The 19051-nt window shown below is 34.3% G+C and overlaps 1 protein-coding gene across 5 annotated transcripts in view; it reads left to right on the top strand.

The window, feature by feature from the left end:
* sog (chordin short gastrulation) overlaps positions 1-19051 on the top strand; it is a 285742-nt gene that overhangs the window by 165924 nt on the left and 100767 nt on the right. For all 5 annotated transcript variants that reach the window (XM_085825296.1, XM_085825299.1, XM_085825297.1 and 2 more), the window contains 4 exons: positions 2804-2945; positions 14444-14581; positions 15319-15422; positions 17033-17177. In XM_085825296.1, coding sequence (XP_085681422.1) covers positions 2804-2945; positions 14444-14581; positions 15319-15422; positions 17033-17177 — 529 coding nt within the window. The remainder of the gene's footprint in view (positions 1-2803; positions 2946-14443; positions 14582-15318; positions 15423-17032; positions 17178-19051) is intronic.

Below are 19051 nucleotides of genomic sequence, written 5' to 3'. Positions count from 1 at the left end.
CGGACCAGCAGGGTTTATATAGTTTTCGGCTTGTGTTCGAAAACATTCTGGACTAAACCGGTAAGAATTCGTTCCAGAAGGTTCTCCATCCGTTCACGGCATATTGCCAATTTTGTCGCCATATGGGCGATTTCTCGCCAAATGTGGCAACCTTTTCTCTTTCTTTGCCATTTTATAGCAACCCTAAAACTGCTTTGCAGGGAAGCTATCTCACCGCGCCTGTACATTTCGTAACAATACTTATAATGATACTACTGTGAGAACGAAAAAAAAACATTTTTAAACTGCCAATGATTCTCTCATGAAAAGTCACAAATAAAAAATTAAAGAGAAAAAAAATTTTTCTTTTCTAATAAATAAGTAATAGTAAATAATCTAAAACTTTTTTTGAAAGGGCGGATTGTCTATGAAAAAAAAAAAATTGCATTCCTGGGCATAGAAATAAAAGCCAGTGTTTAAATTTATAAAATATTTGAATACAAAGATTCTTAAGCTGTATTAGATACAAAATTAATTATGTAAAAGTTTGTCAATTAAGATAATTTTGAGTATTATATCCCATAATTGCTGATAGAGAAACACGAAAATGTTTGCGTCAGAGTGATACGAGAAGAAAAATGGTTCACGCAAAAATAGCAAAAGTGGTCGTCAAAAATAAATATTTTGAGGAAAGTGATAAGTGTAAATATGTAAGAAAATGTGTTATTTCTAAAGAGTATATAGTAAAAAGTAATGGGTTTGAACCTGAATAAACAGTGAAATACAAAAAGTGGATTTTAGAAAATCTAATTATTCGATTAAGAGAGAGGTGGCTGATTATAATCACAGTTTATATCCTGGGAGAGGTTCTTTTGGTGGAAGAATTTGTATAGCGAAAAGTGTGTAGCGAGTATTTGGAAGACAGTATTTTCAAAATCAGTGTCATGGTTTCAAGAGGGAACAGAAGCTATGAGATGTATTCACACTATACTCATTATTAATGTCACCATGATTGTAATTTAGTTGATATTTGTAATTTTCTTTCAAATTTTCCAACAGAAAAAAACAGCTATAACAATGTAATGTGGCTGTTGAAATGTTGTAATACCCGAGCTAATTTAGACTTCCTTGTAAACTAGAATACTGAAGAACTGTATAGCGACCATTCGTTGAGTTCTTGTAAGCAACAAGTCCAAAAAAAGGTTAAATTACCCTTTATTCCAATTCAAAATAAATAAACAGATGGTCACTTTTCGGGCGTACAGTAGGCCTCCATTTGAGCGTTAAAATAGAAAATATAAAACTAATGTAACGCTAAATAAAATTAACTAGGCGAAGCTGCACAGAATCAACTAACAGAGTTGGCCCTTATTTAAAGTATCACCAGCGTATACTAGCAGACATGTAGAAGTACGGCCGAAGAACAATAAGCTTAGACTAAATAGCAACAACTTGGCCGAAGGGTTGAACACGCTGTCCTACTGAAGAACTAGACTTAGACTCGATATTATACCGAACTATTGCGAAGAGCAACGTTGCCGGTTCGTGAATTCAAACCCTAGGGCACATGACATATAGAAGTCTGGACATGGAAACAATCTCTGAAGAGAAAACGGAGTGAAGGAAGAGGAGAGAAGTACCAAAAGGAGCAAGACCAAAGTATCTAACAAGTTCTCGGAAGTGACAAGAGAGCAGAATTTTCCAAAATGATCCAAGACAATGCAGGTTCAATGATAACAATAAGAGAAATACAATATACAACATTGGCATCAATGACAAACTCAAATACAACAATTCTACAGCAATCAATATTAGGAAAAATACAACACATCTTCAACATAACAATACTACAGCAATCTGGACTATGAATATACAACACAACTAATGCAACACAACTACGTACGATACAACGCAGCTTCAGTTACTACAACTTCCAAGCAACTACTTCCAAACAGCTTAGAAACAACAAAGTAATAATCAGCAAGATTGGAAATATAGACAGCTACCAGTTGAGGAGCTAAGTGATGAAGTTGCAGTCTCCACCCATGAAAGTGTGAGCTGCTAGTGGCCGGATGCTTCGATCTTCAAAGAGAACTTCATAATTAAATACTTGAGAATAATTTACGAAATCGCATTGTACGGCTTTGGTGAAGAATTTTTCATTGGATCTTTGGATATATTCTGGAATAGTCTCAAGTTTTAAGTCTCTGTGCAAAAGTTCATTGCAAATAAGATAGTGGGAATCAGTAATAATACGCAAAAATTTATTCTGTACGACTTGCTGTTAGTGAAATTGATTTTCAGTAGCATAGTATTGGTCGAATGCAGGTGGTGTAGATGTGCCTCTTGGTTAGGAGGCTAAGATTATTTTCCGATGACAGGGAGAAATCTCCACACCAATGCCTATTGAAGGGATCTAAACTTCAGCTTAAATACTCGTTTTCACCTCATTTGCATAATTCGTAATCCTGAAAGCTCATTTTTGTAAAGAAATGTAGGTAGGAAATGAGAATGTGTAGGAAAGGCTTGTTCTAAAATAAAAATAACTATTAGAAAATTAAAGTAAACCTTGCAATGTCATGGTGCAATTTACAATTATCCTTTATGTGCCTAGTCGATCTGCATGACTAACTCTTATAAAATACTGCTACAGGCGAAAACTGCTGTCCCAAAGAAATGTGCTGCGTGTGGTAAACTGTCCCTTTCTCTGTACACCTCTGTTTAAATGCTGAATCTTTTAGATTTTTGTCTGTTTTTCCATTGTGTCAACTACAATACCAGTCAGTTTAATACGATTAACTAGTGTTTTTCTCTCCTCTACTAGGTATGTGGCGTGTGGCGTAAAGTTCCTAAAATTTACCGTCGATTGCTTCAGAAGGATAGGCTGATGCTGGTACTCGTAACCGCAAACAGTAGTGACGGTATTGTGGGCGGACGTGTTATGAAACACAGCTCCATTAATACAGGTCTGTACTCTACATTTTTCTTATGTGTGCAGTTACAGTATTAAAGTACCTCAGTATTGCACTGCGTATTCTTTGTCAAATTTGGCGACATTTAAAATGAATTTTGCGAATATTAAAGACATTATAGCAACTTTCACAAAATGAAAAAATCACAATGTAATAAGTAATATTAAATTAAATAAGCAACATTTATATGCATTTAATCAGAAATTAATATTTATTTATCTTAGGAGAAATTACACATATTTACCTTTGTAGAGGCCGTAATTCTCTGCAATAAAAGAAAAATATTTTGTCTGATTTTAACGCATTGCCTCCAAATAAATTACGCTAAATATGAATTTAAGTGTCGACAAACCGTTTCTCTTTGTCTTTCGTTTCGTCATTTGTCCACATTATAGGATGGCCATTTTTACACTTTTACTCAGTATACAAAATTTCAGTGCTCTTGTAAGAGTTTCATCTTTCATTTGATAGGTGGTTAATATTTTAGAGGTAAGATTAATAATGAAGATTGTGAATGAATGAATGATATTAGGAGGAGCCTAATTCTTATTTTCAATTGTTAGAAAAGCTAAAAGTTGCGAACACTTAAAAAGAAAATATATAACAATAGAAAGATCAAAAGTAAACGTGAAAATCAAAAATGTTGCACATTATAAATATCTCCAAAAGATACTGCTTCTTTTCTAATTTGAGTTAAACATTTTAGGGGAAAAAGAATTACTGAACCCATGATATCAAGATCCGGTGGTGAACATCGCAATCGAATTCGTTAAAAGGCTGAGAATTATTCACCAAGCTTGGCGACTAAGCTTCCGATTTTGGCGATTGATCGTGGCAGCCGCTTTAATCCTGAAGTATCGTAGTTGCTAGTAATATAGTAGACTGACGCATATTATGCATCTCATTTATAGTTGGCAACCTTCCCAAAATGAAGGTGTGGCATTACCATCTTCCGCAGAAAGACAGGTGTGAGGCTGTTAGCACATTGTTTTAAATTTCTGTAAATATCGGAAATTCATTTGATTGCTCTGTTGTTTTTGTATATTGTTTTATTTATTTGTTTGTTACTTTAAGGGTACTAATTTCGTATCTCATTAAATTTGTGGCCACATGTTTTGCATAGACACGTGTTAGAATTATAGACTTTAGCACTACTAGAACGCAAAATGTAAGCAAAACGCTCCTGACGGGCCTTTGACGCTTTTCGCCAGCTTGGCGACTTTCTAGAAACCTCGGGCAAACTAAATTTTCCATGTTCTAGAAGCAGCTGTTATGTATATAATTAATTAGGTAATGTGCTAGTTATTCTCAGTTAACAGGCTAATTTCGTTATTAAATTTTATGTATCTAATTTGCTAAATACTTATAATAGTTTATCTACCGTATTTACTCAAAAATAAAATCTTTGTTTTTATTTCTCAAAATTTATCCCGAAAAGTGAGGTGATCTTATGCCGGAAGGAGTCGTTATGTTCGAGTAATTTGGGTAATTTCCTAATAAATATTCAACTTCATTTAATTCTAATCAGTAAATATTAATTTTGCCTAAATTTACACAATAATAACAATCTAACTTACAATGCAGTATAATTTAGTTTACACGATTTTCATTCTTTCATGTTTGTTTTTTGAGTCTCCAAATCTTGCATGGAAAACGTATCTCAAGAAATTTGTCTTAATTCTTAATGCAAAATTTATAATGATTTTCTTTGAATTTCATTAAATTTTGCATAGAAAACCTTTCATGATATCCTTGAATTCTATTTAACTTTGCATAGAAAACCTATCATGATCTTCTATTTTTTCATCCATTTTATTTTATTTCGCATAATGACCTTCTTTGGATTATATCTTATTTTGCATAAAGATCTTCACTGGTTTTTATCTAACTGTGCATAATGATCCTCTTTGAATGGTATCTAATTATGCATAATGATATTTTGAGGATCCTTTGTAATTTTACATAATTATGCTCATCTAATTTTGTGTAATTTTCCTCATTGGATTGCATTTTGTTTTCATAATAATCCTCTTTGGATCGTATCTAATATTCTGTAATGATTCGCATTGGATTTTGCCTGATTTTGTGTAATGTTCCTCGTTGGGCTGCAATTACTTTTGCATAATAATCCTCATTGAATTATATCTCATAATGAATAATAATCCTCACTGGTATCTAATTTTTCATAATGATCCTCATTGGATTATATCTAATTTTGCATAATTATACACGTTGGAGTTTATCTAATTTTACATAATAATTCTCATTCGATTTTTCCTAATTGTACATAGGGATCCTCTTTGGATCGTATCTAACCCTACATAATAATCCTCTTTGGATTTTATGTAACTTTATATAATAATAAAGGATTGTATCTAATTTTGTACGGTGATCCACCCTTGGATTTTATGTAATTTTGAATGGAAAATTATCATGGCATCTGTATATTTTTCCTTATTCTTCATAGAAACTTATTCATGATCCTCCTCCCCTGAGTCTATTTAATTTTGCATGGAAAACTTAACACCTGATTTACAGCTCCGATGACGATGAAGTACTCGAAAATGTTTTCATCTTCCCATTTATTAATTGATTCTTTTTTTTCATTTCATTTCCTCATAACAGACATTTCCTGGAAAAAATCAAATTATTCCCTGCAAGTAATTCGCAGTTTTTTTTTTTAAGCATTAGTTCTGTCTTTATGTATTCGACTTACCTTACAGAATGTTCTGAGCGGAAAATGTACGTGTAGAGTGTGCACTCTTCAATTCTCGCAACCTCTAAAACAATTCGAGCTACGCGACAGTAATGGGGGGAAAAAAGGAAGAGGGAGAGAGTTTTCAAGATCTGAAAGGGGGGAGGGACAACAAAGATAAAAATAACTGCGGCGCTGTTTGTCTGTACCGTCTCAAAGGTAAAAAGAAATTGTCTCCAACAGCTGCGTTTAGAGTTCACAATACTCATCCGCGCGACGATATTTTTTAATTACTTGTTTTATTAGCAGGTGCGGGTACCACGCTGTCTAGAAGGATCCGTCATTCGAATACGACTACTCCCCCCCCGTCTGTTTTATCCACGTCACAACACTCTTTTTGTCGAATGCTGCGCGGCATGCCTCCTACAGTTTTAGACGCAGCACGGCCTTGCTAGATATTAGTTTCCCCATATAAAATAAGATAAAAATTTTAGAGTGATAAGCTTTCTCAGTAAAATTTAGATAACAGCCAGTTAAGAGAATCAATCATAAGTCTTCCATTAGATAAACTCCAAGAAGAAAAATCGTGATAAACGTTCATTACAAAATTATATAAAATCGAAGGATATTATTTTTCCATGCAAAATTGCGATATAATACAAAGATATCATGTTTTTCATTCAAAATAAAATAAATTCTAAAGCATCATGGTAAGATTTCATAGAAAATTAGAGAAAACTGAAGGCTATCACTAAGTTCTCTTTTTAAAATTAGATGAAATCCAAAGATATCATTGAGTTTTCCGTACAAAATCAGATAGAATCCAAGGATATATCAATTTGCCTATTCTTTGGAGAGGTTTCCTTTGAAGAAGTGATTTTTCATACCGATGTTTATTTATATTCTCAAAAGTAAAGAATACTTGCTTTCCTAAATTTTAAACGATGGAAACTACAAATGCAATAATCAGGATTTGGGGGGCCTTGAATACCTTTATCCCGGGCTCGGCAAATTTGACTCAGCCTTTCATCCCTTGAGTGGGTCGATAAAATGAGTACCATGTTCTTTGGGGACTAAACACTGAGGGTCCTGCAAGAAGCTGACCACTTATCCAGGGAATATGCTCATGCATCCGGGGCCACGAGCAAGAAAGCAGATATCGGGGCACTGCAGGCCATGGCTCACTAGGAGCTATTTCGCCATTTAGTTTAGAATAACTTTATCTGTAAGTAATATGGGATAACTTACTCTGAATAACTTCATCACTGTATAGTATGTGATAATATAAACTCGTGTGCAAAATTCAAAATTAAGAGAATCTAAAAATTATGTCTATTTTAACGAAAAGTATTGAACCAAAGGTACTAATTTTATACCGCCGACGAATTATGCAAATATTCAGAGTCGAATACGTTAGCAAACACGGAGATGTGATTGTTGAGGGAATTTCAGCGATTATCGTGGTTGTACTTTTACGACATTCACTGTGTTTCTCGCGTTAAATGAATAAAAATTATTAGGTATCAAGTAAAATGAATATCCATGTTGACGGAATGAAATGGAGAATTTTCTGTAGAATGAAGGTAGGCCAATCACACGCCGAGGTGACTGCTGTGCTCTATGTAACGCCGAGTGTTCTCTGGCAGTTTGTGGAAAAACTTTTGGACTCTGGTTCCATATCGAGAACACTATAGAGCACTGTGCTAATTATAGCTGAGTCACGATTCAGCCTGGACACTGATTCTCGACATACCTATATATGGAAAGAGCCTGGAACCCGATACCATTCCTCCCTCATCAGGAAAAAGGATTCTTACGATGGCGAAGGTGAATTGATTTGTGTAGATTTCATGGTGGACGGCCGGTTAGTCCAGCATGTGTTTGACAAAGGTTGTTTGGATGTTATGAGGTATAGAGACATTTTACGGGCGCAGTTAGTCTTACGTTACTTTTAATAGAAGATAATGGTTGGTCCACTTAGGGCTCAGCAAATCGACAATTACCTGGAAAGTATATTCGCTGTTGGTTTGGCCAGCCAGGTCTCTTGACTATACAGCATGTCTGGGACGCTTCATGGAGAGCAGTTCACCCCTTCGAGAACTATCCCGGTTTAGTTTAGTTGATTATTGCAAAGCAGCATAGGGCTATTTGCATAATGTGAGGGATGTTTTCATGTAGGACTGTCTAGAGTAAACTGGTCGTATACACGTTACACATGGAGAAAACTACGAAAACGCCTATATAGCGAGCGTGTTCTCGCATTAATCGAACCTAGGTCGGAACTACCAGTGTACAGCTATTTTACCGCTTGGGCCGCTGGTGGGCCGACAACTATCCCGGAGTTGAAAACTACCTTGCTGCAGGAGTCGGATCGGCTATTACAGTTGGTGCTTAACTGGCGACATGTCTGGCTGTGAGAGGGGAGCTTACCTCATCGAAGATTAATTTTCAGTTCAATATGACAGTGTGGATTTTGAACATTCCTGCGCTCTGAGCTTTACTGATAATCATACAAACGTAAAGTGACTTGTAGCTCTCTATTAAAAATTTACATTTACATCAAATTTCATTAATTAAAAATTAAAGATTATTAGTTCAGAAATTCGACATAATGTGCAAATATAGCTTCACGTTAAATCACGGAGTTTGTTGATTAAGTACAAACGGCATATGTCTTGCACTTTGACGAATGGCAAGACATTTCTTTTAAATCGTTCGGTTATTTAATTTTGAAACAAAAACCACACTAATTTAGTGGCAATACATTTCTTTAAAATCGCCAAGTTAATGAAGATTTTATTAAATTCGCACAAAACACGAAGTAAGGAGGAAAAAAACAAATTCCAGAACTCGTTCCTTGGGGTGCACATGTACTGGAAAGAGGACGGTGCATGTTCAAAATTTAGAAATCGGTGTTTTTCACAATGCGAAGAATAAACACACATGTATTTACGTACGTATTTATTACATATTTATAATTATATTCTAATGCAAAACATTATATAATATACTTTTATATAATTATATATCAGGTATTTACTGAACGCAGTAGTAAAGATAGATGTGATACCGGTTTAAGTTTCAAATGTAAACAAATATGGCTGCTATGGTGAAAAATTAGGCTTAGCTGCACTTAAACAACTTTTAAATTGTTGATAGTTCTTAGGCAGATTAAAGACCTGCAGATTAACTAAAGGCATAAAAACCTTAACCGGAAGATAAGAACAACATAATTCAATCATTTTTAGAACAGAAAATGCATATAAAAATAATAAACCAGCATATAAGAATAAAATTTAAAAAAGAACTCACGGAGCTGAATAACAGAGTGGGGGTATATATATAGAGAGAGAGAGTGGGAGTTTATATTGTTATTGATTTGTTTTTACAAAGTTTGCATTATTTATTTTATTTTTTCCTTTTACAATTGAAATTTTATTCTTCATGATGATTTAACTCCAGTCACCATTAAAACATTATTAACATTTTGCTTTCAAATTACTTCAAAACATCTTTCAAAATATAACTTACCAGTATGGATTCACTCTTTTAAAATAATTCTACTTTAATTAAACTTAGGAGATAATATAATCAATTAATCAATACTATTTAGGAAATAAATTATTATATATATATATATATATATATACACACACACACACACACGTTTGGTGCTGCTGATTGCAACAAAAAGGGAGGTGCACTACTGCATGTTATAAAAGTCATATATACAAAATTTAAACGTTGTGAAGCTACTCGTGTTTGAGTTATACGAGATGCATACATACAGACGTCACGAAAAATCTCTTCTGAATCCGTTTTAAATCAATTTCGTAAGACGTTTGGGGGGAAAAGAGACCTTTATTTTGTCCTTACGTACAGATGTCACGCAAAAACATTGTTAAATTGCATGTGAAAGCGGTCAAACTGGATATTTTCTCTGAAATATGATACCCGGAATTTTCACGATACCCTTTGTTAGGTACAAGAAAGTAAAAATTAAAAGTTTATCATTCTCTGTAGACATACTACTAATTTTATATCAATCAAAATTTTAACACTTATACTCTCTCTGTCAATTTTGCCAAAAAGTACAAATTAAGCGAGTGACGTTGGCAATTCATTCATTGCGCTGTATCAACCGTATTCCTTTCGACTAGATAACTAACCTGGACTTCGGTGAGTTTCTGGTTTTTTTAGTTTAGAAATCACTTGTAAATTACGTTGGTTAGCTATTGAATATCCAAAGCACATACAGGCTATCTGCTTAAAAGGAGGGGATACCTTCATTGAGGCTGTTATTCATAACCTGGACTTCGGTGAGTTTACGGTTTTCTTAGTTTAGAAATCACTTGCAAATTACGTTGGTTAGCTATTGAATATCCAAAGCACATACAGGCTATCTGCTTAAAAGGAGGAATACCTTCATGGAGGCTGTTATTCATATTACACGTGGGAAAATCGCGAAAACTATGCAACCAGCTCTTTCGCCTGGGTTCGTTTCCGGGACAAACTATCGGCAGTTTTTAACCGCTTGCGACTACTAGTGGGCCTGCTTAAATTTAGAGCCAGATTATTAGATTTGTAAAGTATCTCATGTTAATTAACCAATTATTATGATTCAACTCTTCACTGTAACTTCTTCTTTCCGTATTCCATATCAGAAAGCGAATTAGCTTTTTGTGTATTTAAGCTGAGCATTCTGAATCTTTGGTGTTGAGAGCTTCTGGCAATCGCGTTGTGCTGTTTATATTTTACCCAACTCTGTTTAGAAATTATATTCCGGCTTTAGCCTTCTCGCTAACCGATGCTTACGCGTCAGTAAAATATATGAGCCGGGTTATTCTATTTAATGTAGTTTCAGACTCCGTTATCGACCGAATGTAATTGTCTGTTTTGTTAATTTAAAATATCCACAGTTTGTGGAAATTTCGCCTGTAGTTTATGTTCTGATACACAGTGAAATAAAAAGGTTATTTAAAACCTTCTCCTGTATTTCATGAATTGTTCAAGACGTACTTACTATCCGTCTAGTAGGATCTGCAGGCTTTAACTCTAGTTTCCAGCTATAATAACAACTCTACAGATTATAATTTACTATTTGTTTTGTAAATATTTAAATTATTATTATATTCTCAAGCACAAATAGCAGAGTATTCTTAACCCTTCATTTTTAAACTACCAACCCGTAATCCAAATGAATGTTCAGTTGCGGTTCCTATTATTGTTATTCACTTGGTGTTCTTGGAATCTCTGCTAAAGACAGGACGTTTATCTCCCTCTGTTATTCATCCTGGGAAGATTAAACAGGTGTTTAGATTAAAGGACATTAGGCCTCTCTTACAAGTTGAGGTGTAAATGCTGCAATTTTAAATGTTTTGTTGTGTAGCTGACTTAAATAGCTGAGAATTAAGCTGACGAATTTTAATCTTACGTTGTTCGTTTGGAAACCATTGTATTGCAGGATACTTCCCACAGCTCTAATAACCACTTCGTAGAACCATTGAGTCTGAAAATAGGTATGTGTACTTGATCATCACGCGTGTTCTCTAGATTTGTATCTTGCGATCATTTTCGGTTCACAGAATTCAAATGTCCATTTGTAGGAACGTTTTTCCTGTCATGCAAGAGATAAAAAGAAAGCGATCTGTTAGACCTTTGCCGAAAACGACTTCAATAAGCCTTTTCTTTATCTGTGTGGTATCTGTGTTAAAACAGAAAATTGGATGAATATATACTCTGCTACGTTTCTATTTTTTAATACACTCTGATTACTTAATTACCATTCTGTGAATATAGACTAAAGCTTTAATTTCTTGAACTTTAGTTAGTCTGAATGATTGTCGCAACTAGAAATTCGAAGATAAAGTAAATATCTAAATATACTGTTCGGATTGCTACTCATTCAAAGTAGAATTTCTAACGAAGTATGCCGTATCATTTGTGTGCTGAGCAACATTGCAAGATGGCTACATGTCGACCGTCCCGTGATAAGCCGACTGTGGAACCAATTTCTAAGTGCGGATTAGAAAGGTTCGGTGGATCAGCCTGTCGAAGCCGTATCGAAGTTAGGTCAAGAGTTAACACTTGTTTAGATGACCAGTGTTGCGACTTAGTGCACATCGTAACAGGTCTGCAACTCCATCACAGCGAAGATCCTCGCTTATTTCTGCTACAGGAAGGACAATATCAGCCACGGGAGTCCGCAGAAGGCTGCTTGAAAAAGATGTGCACGCTAGGTGACCGGCATTGTACGTCGCGCTTATGTAGTCATATAAACTGAACTGGAAATAAGTGGAGGTCTGTTCTGTTCTTGGAGAGACTCGCTTTACTTTTCAGAATGATTCTCGACGTAATCGCATGTGGAGAGAGAAGCGAACACTCGGATATCTTCCGTCTAACATAGGGGAACGAGATACATATGCAATAAGTAATTCTGTTGTATGGGAAGGAGTATGTTAAGTGGGCGTGTATATGCTGCAGTGCTCAGAGGTACAGAGACGATATTGTTCATCAGTATACTGCAATTGGTGATACCTTAATTCTGCAAACAGATAATGCCCGCCCTCACACGGCTTGCCTAGTGCACCAGTTTCTTGAAGAAGCTAGTCCAAATGAACTCGGGCATTCTTCCGACGTTAATCCCATTCATATGCGGGTCACTCTCTGGAGATTCGTTGCTTGCCCAAACTCTAATGAGCTTTACATGATCGCTGGTTATTGCTACCCATGTAGCTAATTGACAACAACATAAACAGCTTGAGACGTCACTGTCGAGCCTGTATTGCTGTTCGGAGTGATCATACTAACTCACTACTTTTTTTTTTTTTTTTTTTTTTTTTTTAGTATTTAAAGTTTATATCCAAAATTAGGATAATTTTTTTTTCCTTTTTATATTGCAAAATATAAATACTCCGTATAATATTTTCTTGTGTTTTTAAGTTATTACGTGGTATAATAAATATTGCTAAGTTTCATCCACTTTGCTTACATATATTTTGAGTTAAGTTTTCCGTTTGTTGCTTAACTTCTGAAAACCACTATATTAATATAATTAATTACGTATATATAATTAATTACAGTTACATATTATATAATACACATTTATATAATTACGTATTTACGCTGTATAATTACATTACTACGTTATATATTTATGTAATTACATGCACATATCCGTATAATTTCAGTACATACATATATGTACGTACAGATTATTGAATAATAGAGATTAATTGTCGTTTTATAATAAATTAAATATTTAAAATATTTTATGTTATTACTTATTCTGTCTGAAAAGTAGCAAAATTGTAGCAACGGTTAACGTCTGTAAGCCTTAAAATGTCAAACGACATCTGTCAGCGACAACTTTAGTAGTGAAGATTATTAATGGAATTGTTTCCCTTTTACTGAGCATTAAAAAAAGGTTTCTAGGGATGTAACGAGAGCGAGCAGTTTCTGGGATTCAAAATATTTTGTTATACTTCAAGAAAGTTGTGGTTTCAAAAATAACACCTGTCAAAAATGAAATCCTTTGGAATAAAAAGAACTAAATAAATAAATATAAATAAAAAATCTTCTAACAGCTAGAACCGTATAAATAACCTGCGTGAAAGTCACTTTGAAATCGGGGCCAAGACAAATTCATAATAAGTTTTAAGTAGTTTCCTTTGGGGAAGGGCATAAATTGTGTCTAGATGCTGAAGAGTGCTGCGTCTTCCCGGAAAGTGTCGACTTAAGACATACCAAATTTCAAAACCTTGGCATTTAAAATTCAACCTGATTAAGAGAGCTAAATGTGAAGTCCAACATCTGTTTAACGTAGTCGCAGAAAAACTGCGCAAAATGGAGGTTATGATAAAACACTATTCATTTAAGCTGAGCGTTTTTTAATTTTAAATTTTAAATCGTAATAAAATGAAATATAAATGCCAAAGAACGTAGGTTTATGTATTTATACAAGGGTAAAATTTTGGTAATCTCCTTAATTTTTTTCCAGTATCTAATAACGTTAAATTTTTTTTTCTCTTCATTAATGTCTTCATAAACGTACATTTTCTTACGTCTGGCACTTCGATCGGTGGAATCAAAGCTTGATAACATTTTGTTGCGATTTTTCCGGATTGTCGATAAACTGTTTTTCAAAATACCGAATTTTATGGCAATGTCGTCTTCTTCACACGTTTGCCCGCATTGTCGAGAATGAGCATTTTTTCTTGAAGTATTCGTTTGGACATATTAATCATTCGATACATGATTAACTTTAAAAACCACGAAAAGCAGAAATAAAAATAACATGCAGCTGTTGCTTAACCTTAAGGAGTTGATGGAGAATTTTTAAGAATACGGTGGGTAATAATTTTTCATTCGAGATTCTTCCTCTCCTTTCATCACTCGTGTTGAATGGAATGTAAAACAAATAACGAGCCATTTGCTTATTTTCAGGATCGCAGTTGACTCAGATATAGGTCACAGCAAATGAATAATTAATTTTAAAATAGAAAAAAAAATCTCGAAAGTTATTTGTTACAAAAATTTGTTTAGTGGATAGTGTACTAGAAGAAAATTCACTTCTCGGGCAGAATCCCCAGAAGAAATTCGTTAAACAGAGTATTCGATAAATAGAGGTTCGAGTATAGTAAGGACATGTCCGAAACTAACGGTTTCGAAAATAAAGGCCGGAAAATTACTGCTCGTCTTTATACTAAGTGGGATTTTAAAGTCAGTGTAAAGTTAAAAATAATAAGTTTAAATAAATTTATTTTCATGTAATGTATCATGTATTTTCTTTCTGCAGAAGCGTATGGGTCCCTTCTGTTGCCAGACAGCAAGAGCTCTCACGAGACTCTGGGAAGTGGAGCGATAGCCAACATATTTCCCGTAACTGACAGTATTCATGTCACTCTTGGCTTCAACGGAATCTTCACTGCGAAAGGTAAGTTGATATTGTTACTTTCTGTAAAAAAAGAATGGAACGAAACTAATATAAATTGTGACTCTCTGCAAAAATAGAACTGAGCGGAACTAATGTAAACTGCTGTTTTCTGCAAAAGCAAAATGAAACGGAACTAATATAAATTCTTTCTTGCTACGAAATCTGAATTGAGCGGAACTCGTATAAATTGTTGCTTTCTGCGAAAACAAAATTGAGCGGAATGAATGTAAAACTTTGCTTTCTGGAAGAAAATAATAATAACAATAATAAATAAATAAACAGATAAAGACTATATCAGGACTAGTATTCCTTCGAATTACCTCGGGAAACAATAGGAACAGGGAGCTTACTCAAGCTATGTTCGTGTATGTGTGGAATAGACAGCATAAGTAAGAAGGGTTAAATTTACCCTTTATTCTCCACGATGTTACAGGTGTTTCCGCACTTCGGGATACAAAGACCAACCACTTGTGGTCTGAACGTAAGAAAATAAGAACTACTAACTAACAAAATTTAAAGGAAAGATAGCTTCGAAAATTTACGCAGATGAATAACCCTAAGATTGGCCTTTCAGATCTAATTTCCAAACGGTAAACAAGACTTTGCTCGTTGCTATTTAAAGCATGGGACTGGCAGGAGGTCATGTGATCAGATTTAAAATTATTTTTATTTCGTAATGTTTCTAATTAATATTAATATATAATGATCATTGATTTTGAAATGTTCTTTGATTTCAGATGCCAGAGATGTTCCTTTGGTGGTGAGCTTGTTCTATGAGGAGGAGGATGGGAGGCTGCAACCTATTTCGAACACTCAAATCACTCTAGCGAAAGCTCATCCGGTGAGAAGATGCATTGTTTAATATATCTCATTGTTCCTCATGCCTTTGTAGGGTCTTAAATTTGTAACTGAACAGCAATTCACGGCCCAATTCTTGCATCGACCCTCTTTAAAAGAAAGGTTTTCTTGATTTTTCTCTGTAAATACCGCATACAACATAATATTGTAAATAATTGCGTACAAATAATTTAAAGATAACAATTAAGCTAATAATATTGAGCAAAAATTAAGGAAAAGGTATAAGATACGTTTTATTATTTTTGTAATTTTATTATTATTATTAAATTTACAAACGAGTTTTCTGAAACAAAAGCACAGATTCATTCTGATGATGCAAAATTTCGCCTTTAATCGATGTGATGGCTGCACTTGATGTATTGATGCAATTGTTTTAGTATTTGACATAAAATTGCTTAATTTAATTCTTAAATTAAGTTCCTTCAAAAATATTCGTATTTTTTATTATGTTTTCGCTTTTAACTTTATATTGCACGTACTGCATAAAAAAATTATACATTAAAAAATATATTAAATTTTAAATATACCAAATCAGTAGTTCGTTATGCCAAAACCACCACGTGGTTCCTATGAACCTATCTCCGGGTAAAGGTTTTTTGTGCGTCTTCTTTTTCTTTTGTTACTTTGTCGTACTGTATTGTATTCTACTGGTTAGGTTAGGAGTTCATTTAGCAAGATCTTAGAAAAAGGAAATATATTTGGAAAAATGGTATATATATCTCACAAGGTTCAAAAAGCCCTAGTTTATGAAAACAACCTTTTAGGTTGAAACCATATATATAAGTGGAAACTGACATAGGATTTGCAGATTTAAAACTTACAATGCAAATATTTTAATAAGTTCAGATGTAAAAGTTATTCATCAAAAAAGTCTTGCAAGCTCAAGAGATGAAGTACAGAAACGTAAAATCAGTTGTTTTGGAAAATGTTGGGAAGACCGAGCAGCCATGCCACCTATATGCGTATAAAAATGAAAATGGAAAACTTCCAGTAAAATAATATAAAATAAAACTAAAATAAAAATATTTATGCAGTGTCAAACAAGATAAATCACGATAAAAAAAAGTGGCTATGTTGTTGAAAGCATTGATTTTAAGCTCTGGTATTTATGGAAAGGATTGCAAAAATGAAATGAAGGAATATTTCTTGATCGGACTCGATTGGGAATACAATTACTGAAGCCTTCCTTCTAAGGCTCATTTGGGAACAAAGTTGTTAAGGCTGCTTTGGGAATGGGCTCAACCTGCACTAAGCCCAGATTGCCAGTACAAGTTGGGCAAAGTGATTAATGCAACAGTTGAATTAAATTAAAACAAAAACTAGTAAAACAGTTAGTTTGAAAGGCAGCAGAAAGAAGCACGGGGCAATGATGGAGTTGCAGAAAATTCATAAAATCGTAGAGATAAATTTTAACAGTACAAGTTTGTCAAAAGTAACAGATTTGAAAAATTGCATGATCTAGCGATAATGAGAAATTTGTCGTATCGTAGGGGGAGGGAGAAATTTCCGAATTTGCGTTTAATGATGCTTAAAAATCTGAACGTACATCATTGATATTAAAAATCCATTAAGACTTTTTCCCCTTGTCAACAGGACTACAACAGTGCAACTGTGAAATTGGACCTGGTCCCCCACCTTCAGGAGCAACTCTCTAGCGGTCGATTCGAACTACGGATATCATCCAAGGACGGGCAACGTCACCAGAGTGGCCGAATCACACCCAAAGTCACGTGCAATGGTAGGTAATACAGATAAATTTTACAGAGGAACCCGCACATCCGGGTTCTGGAGTGATTATTCCTTTTGGAACTCCTTTTAATTAATGATCGAGAGGTTAGTTCCGATAATCGACGCCGCCCCAATACCAAATCATTAGAAGGCTCCAGTTGTGCTGCCTATTTTCCTTTCTCGATTTTTCTTGTTTTGCCCTCTTAACTTCCCCCCCCTTCTTCTTATAGACGGGCGTGCGTGCAGTTATGAATATTCATAGAATGCGCGACTACACACGTGGCCCTTGATTCGTTCCATTGTGGGAATCTTGTGTTTTTATTTTTTTTTTTTTAATTTTTTTATTTTGTGTGATCTAGAACTTCTAGTTGCTGTTTATGTTCTCAGTCGAACGAGCGAGAGTCGTTGAAGCAAAGCGCTGCTCCCCCATTCCCCACCGCATATGTCTCTCTCTGTAAGCTTCAGCAATATGTTTCGTAAAATTCTATGTGAAAACAGTTTTCTTCTAATTCACACCTTTTGATTTGCTCTGTTGATTTATAGTTTATTTGCGTGTTTGTTTTCGAAGAAGCTGAAATCGAATTCAAAATCTCATCAATACAGTATACTCTCGATTATTCTGGTCAGTGCCAGGATAATCGAGAGTATAAGAAGGTCACGGATAATCCAAACTGTCCATTTTCGCGCATATTGCTTGTGTTTATTTTTCGTCATTCATTTTACTTTGTTCTTGAGAACATTTAAATATTTGTCGAATATCACTACGTCTTTTTCCAAATGCTGTTGTATAATTGTACTCGAATCCTCTTTGATCGACGAAGTCGAATAGAATTTCGACAGTCATTGCTATCTCGGGACTAATGTAATTGTCAGCATCTTCTTCGCTTGTATTTTCAGTATTATTCTCTGCCTCTTCTGTTCTTGTGTCATTGAAAGCATTTCGCATCACTCGAGCATTCAAAATTTGGCTCAGTCGAATAGCCATTGAATTCTTCCTCGATGTTTCTCTGATCGGCATATTCGAACAGTGTTCTTATGAATTAAAACAAATTCTTAATTCACGCCTTTTGATTTCCTCAATTGATTTATAGCTTGTTTGTTTGTTTGAAGTAGCCTAAAATCTCATCGATATTTCTGCATTTCCAACCACGCGTTTTGTAAGCTTGTATTTAATTCATTCATGTTTGTAGGATTTTATGTTAATTCATCAATTACTATGATTTGAAACTTTACAATAATTTCTTTCCATAGTTGTCACCAAAATGCAAATTAGTTATAAAATAGTTAAGCCGAAGTTTTGGATGTTTTAGAGTGAAATTCAGGCAGCCTCGCCTTGCATTTTCCGTCCTGTCGCAGCTCTTCCAAACTTATTCCGGCTTCAGACGTTTTACTATCCGAATTTGAAAGCGATTCGGTTATTATCTTGATCCGCCATAAGTAGACTATTTTATATGTAGTTTTAGTTACTTAAAGTTCAGTACAATTACTGCGCTACTTAAATTTGAATTTCAGTATACCCGCAAGTAGCGGGAAGTACTGTAGTATCTTCTATTAAATTGAAAAAGTAAATAAAAATGTTATTTTAACCTTAATTCAGACTGGAGCGATAATTCGCTTGTTAATCAAGTATTTTCTTAAAGACATTGATAAGCTTCTATACGAGGATAACCTTACAAGGTATTTGTTCGAATTTATTTTATTTTATTTTATTTTGAAACTGTTTCCCAGCTTAGATTTTGCACACACACTAATGAGATGAAGCGATTTTTTCAAAATTCGATTTATTTTTTTCTTTAATTTAATGAAGATGTCTTTTGCATGTATATTCGCTTCACGGACAAACTCGAAATTTCAAATCAATCTTTTTACACTTAATTTTATGAA

Source organism: Stegodyphus dumicola, chromosome 10, assembly GCF_044657685.1.
Source record: "Stegodyphus dumicola isolate Sdum_Otavi_A_Nest chromosome 10, ASM4465768v1".
NCBI classification, from domain to species: domain Eukaryota; kingdom Metazoa; phylum Arthropoda; class Arachnida; order Araneae; family Eresidae; genus Stegodyphus; species Stegodyphus dumicola.
The sequence above is the reverse complement of the archived record's forward strand: the minus strand, read 5'-3'. Positions and strand labels throughout refer to the sequence as shown.